The following is a 3,358-nucleotide window of genomic DNA, read 5'->3' as shown; positions in this document are numbered from 1 at the left end:
CAATTCCAACCATCAGTGATGACCTCCCTCCACCACTGTTCCCAGCATGCCTCCCATACATCCACCCTTAGCCCCCTGAACTGCTAGTGTAACAGTCTTTTTCGTGTATAGCTTGTTGTGGTTTGGGTCTCTTGATTCTAGTGTCTCCCTTTTTTTTGGGGGGGGGCCACACCCTGTGACGCTCAGGGGTTACTCCTGGCTATGCGCTCAGAAGTCGCTCCTGGCTTGGGGGACCATATGGGAAACCGGGGGATCGAACCGAGGTCCATCCAAGGCTAGCGCAGGCAAGGCAGGCACCTTACCTCTAGCGCCACCGCCCGGCCCCTAGTGTCTCCCTTTTGAAGGACCTGAAACAGAGATCAAGTTTGTCTGTGAGACATGTGAATGTGAGAATGACTAGTTACACATTGCCTTCAAAGTATGAAATGGAGACAAATTTAATCATTTTATTTAATTTTTTTTTTTGTTTTGGGGCCACAATTTGTACTCAGGGGTTACTCCTCTCTCAGTACTCAGGAATCACTCCTAGTGCTTGGGTGACTATATGAGATGCCAGAGATCAGACCTCATGCAAAGCTAGTGCCCTAGCTACTGTCCTATATCTCTAGACCCCTAATCACTTTTCTTTCATTTAGGATCCCAAATAATTATATTCATCTTAAATACTCTATCATAAACAACTTCTCTTGCCTTTATTTGAAGCTCCTTTAGTGCGAACTATTCTTTCTGATCCCATTACTTTGAGAGATGCAAAAACATGAAAATGGATTCTTATTTGACGATACAGGACAGTCGGTGTCAGCCATTTACCTGGCACATTAGAAGTGAATTCACATTAAAAATGAATGTGCTCCCTCCTCATTGGCTCTGTTTATTATATGTTGGATGGGTATGGAGGAGACAATGGACTGAATTAACCAGAAAGAGTTTGGGGACTTATAGAATCCTTGTGATTGGCTTCCTTCCTCTTGGAGTTGTGTCATTTGGGGACACTAAAAATTCCAAATAGAAGTTTACAAGATCATAAGATTTGGGGAAAATTCTGTGTCCGATTATTTCTTCTCCCTCTGCATTTCCCAGGAACTTAAGGAGTCCAGGAGGCTGTGAAAGGGAAACATCTGGGATGGGCTCTGCCATAATAACAAGATTTTTCGAACTGGAGGCTTAACAGAAACCTCATCACACATAACCCTTCCACATCTCTGGGGAAGTGTGAGCTAAAGATGGGACTCTAATAGGTCCAGAACCAAGGTGGCCACAATAGCTAAGCAGGAAGAGAGCTGGCCAGATATCTCATAAGATAACCTGGGGGGGAATAATTCATCTTTCTTTTCAGATTTCCTCTAATACGTCTTATAGTTGAGCCTGAAGTCATCTTTGGTTTTCCAAACAGCCACTGGGCCATCTTGTTGGAAGTTTTTCCTGACTGAGGTGCACCGAGCCTACTTCAGGCCTTTTGCCTCCTGCCCACCTTGCCACTTGGGGCCTGTGGATCTGATCCACTGAGTGTAGAGAGACATGGCCAGACTATCCACCAGGGGGCAGTCCCCACATTTGCCAACCCAAAGACTAACTGTTCAGGTCTCTGGACTGTCTTCAAGTAAGAGGGTCAGGATCACGCTCTCTGATCTGGAGAGTAAAATAATTTCTGATTTGGCTTATTTCAAACCATAAAAGAGAACACAGCAATTAGATCAGCAGAGCTCTCTGGAATCTGTCTTCTTGGTGATTTCTTCCTTCCTTCCCTTTCCTTTCTTTCTTTTTTTTTTTTGGGGGGGGGTTGGTTTTTGGGTCACACCCGGCAGTACTCAGTGGTTACTCCTGGCTCTGCGCTCAGAAATCACTCCTGGCAGGCTCAGGGGACCATATGGGATGCTGGGATTCAAAACACCGTCTTTATGCATGCAAGGCAAACGCTTAACCTCCATGCTATCTCTCCGGCCCCTTGGTGATTTTCACATCTGCCTCAGTCTCAGAAATGGAGGACTTCTGGGCATCTTCTTGTCCATCAGACCCAGCGCCCCTCAGGTATTTCTTCCAACGAGCCATGCAGTGCAGGGCAGAGGACCGGATTTCCCCACTCCTCAGTGCATAAATGATAGGGTTGATCATGGAGTTGACAAGGCACAGCAAGGAACAGAAGGCAAAGACTTTCTTGACCTGGATACTTAGAGTGGCCGTCAGACTGTAGACCATGAGGGCCAAGACTGGGAGCCAGCACAGGAAGAGCACAGCGAGCACTACTCCCAGGGTTCTGGACAATCTCACATCCAGTCTCATTCTAGCTATTCCTGGTACCTGCCCTTCCTGGTGTCCAGCCAAACTGACTACATGCTGATGGGCCTTCCAGAGGACATGGCTGTAGGTGTAGATGATGCCAGAGAAGAGGAAGGCAATGAACAGGAGCCAGCCCAACAGATAGTTATTGGGGACCAGGGGGAAAAGCTCAGAACAGGGACTGGGACAGCAAGTCCACCCCATGAGGGGCAGGTAGGAGACCAGTGCTGAGATGAGCCACATGATGGCCAGAGCCATCAGTGCCCTCTCACGGGTGAGTAGAGCCTTGTATGCCAGTGGGTGGCTCAGACAGAGGAAGCGGTCTATGGCAGTCAGGAGCAGGCTGCCTACAGAAGCAGTGAAGGTCAAGGTGACACTGCCTATCTTTAGCAGGAACAAAGCCTTGGAATCCACATGATTGAAGACATGAAAACTCACGAAATTGCTGTGAAGATGAGACACTAGCTAAGAAGTCAGCCGCAGCCAAGCTGCCAATGAGTAGGTAGGAGGGCTTCCTGCGAAGCCGGTGGGAGGACAGGATCAGGTAGAGTACAACCAAGTTCTCCAGGGCACTGATTATGCCCAGGCTGGTGCACAGTACCGCCACGGCGATCTGCTGGGAACTGCTCAGGACCATGTACTCCTTCATGGGGTTGAAATCCAAACCATTCGTGGAGCCATTGGCTGCCTCGGTCACCCAGCATTTCTCCATGGAGTGTGTCCTTTAGCTTCTACTGAACTTGCTAAGAAGTCCTGGCTGCAGTACAATAAGAAATCTTTTTCAATAGGTGTAATATGGACCTCACATACTTACCAACTCTAGTCAAAACCAAACCTGTGTGGAAGGATTCATGCCTGTCTTTCTTTTCTCTCTCTCTCTCTCTCTCTCTCTCTCTCTCTCTCTCTCTCTCTCTCTCTTTCTTTCTTTCCTTCATTCTTTCCTTCCTTCCTTCCCTCCCTCCCTTCCCTCCCTCCCTCCCTCTCCTCCTCCCTCCTTCCTTTCTTTCCTCCCTCCCTCGCTTCCTTCCTTCCTTCCCTCCCTCCCTCGCTTCCTTCCTTCCCTCCCTCCCTCCCTCCCTTC

General features: G+C 48.4%; 1 protein-coding gene across 1 annotated transcript; it reads right to left on the bottom strand.

Annotated features, from left to right (window-relative positions):
• Positions 1-1,929: 1,929 nt before the first annotated feature.
• CNR2 (cannabinoid receptor 2) lies at positions 1,930-2,989 on the bottom strand. Its single transcript, XM_049775558.1, is given in 2 exon segments — positions 1,930-2,724; positions 2,726-2,989. Coding segments are annotated over 2 exon segments (1,059 nt in total).
• Positions 2,990-3,358: the final 369 nt, after the last annotated feature.

Source organism: Suncus etruscus, chromosome 6 (assembly GCF_024139225.1).
Source record: "Suncus etruscus isolate mSunEtr1 chromosome 6, mSunEtr1.pri.cur, whole genome shotgun sequence".
NCBI lineage: Eukaryota > Metazoa > Chordata > Mammalia > Eulipotyphla > Soricidae > Suncus > Suncus etruscus.
Note: the sequence above shows the minus strand (reverse complement) of the source record. Positions and strands in the feature narration are given on the sequence as shown.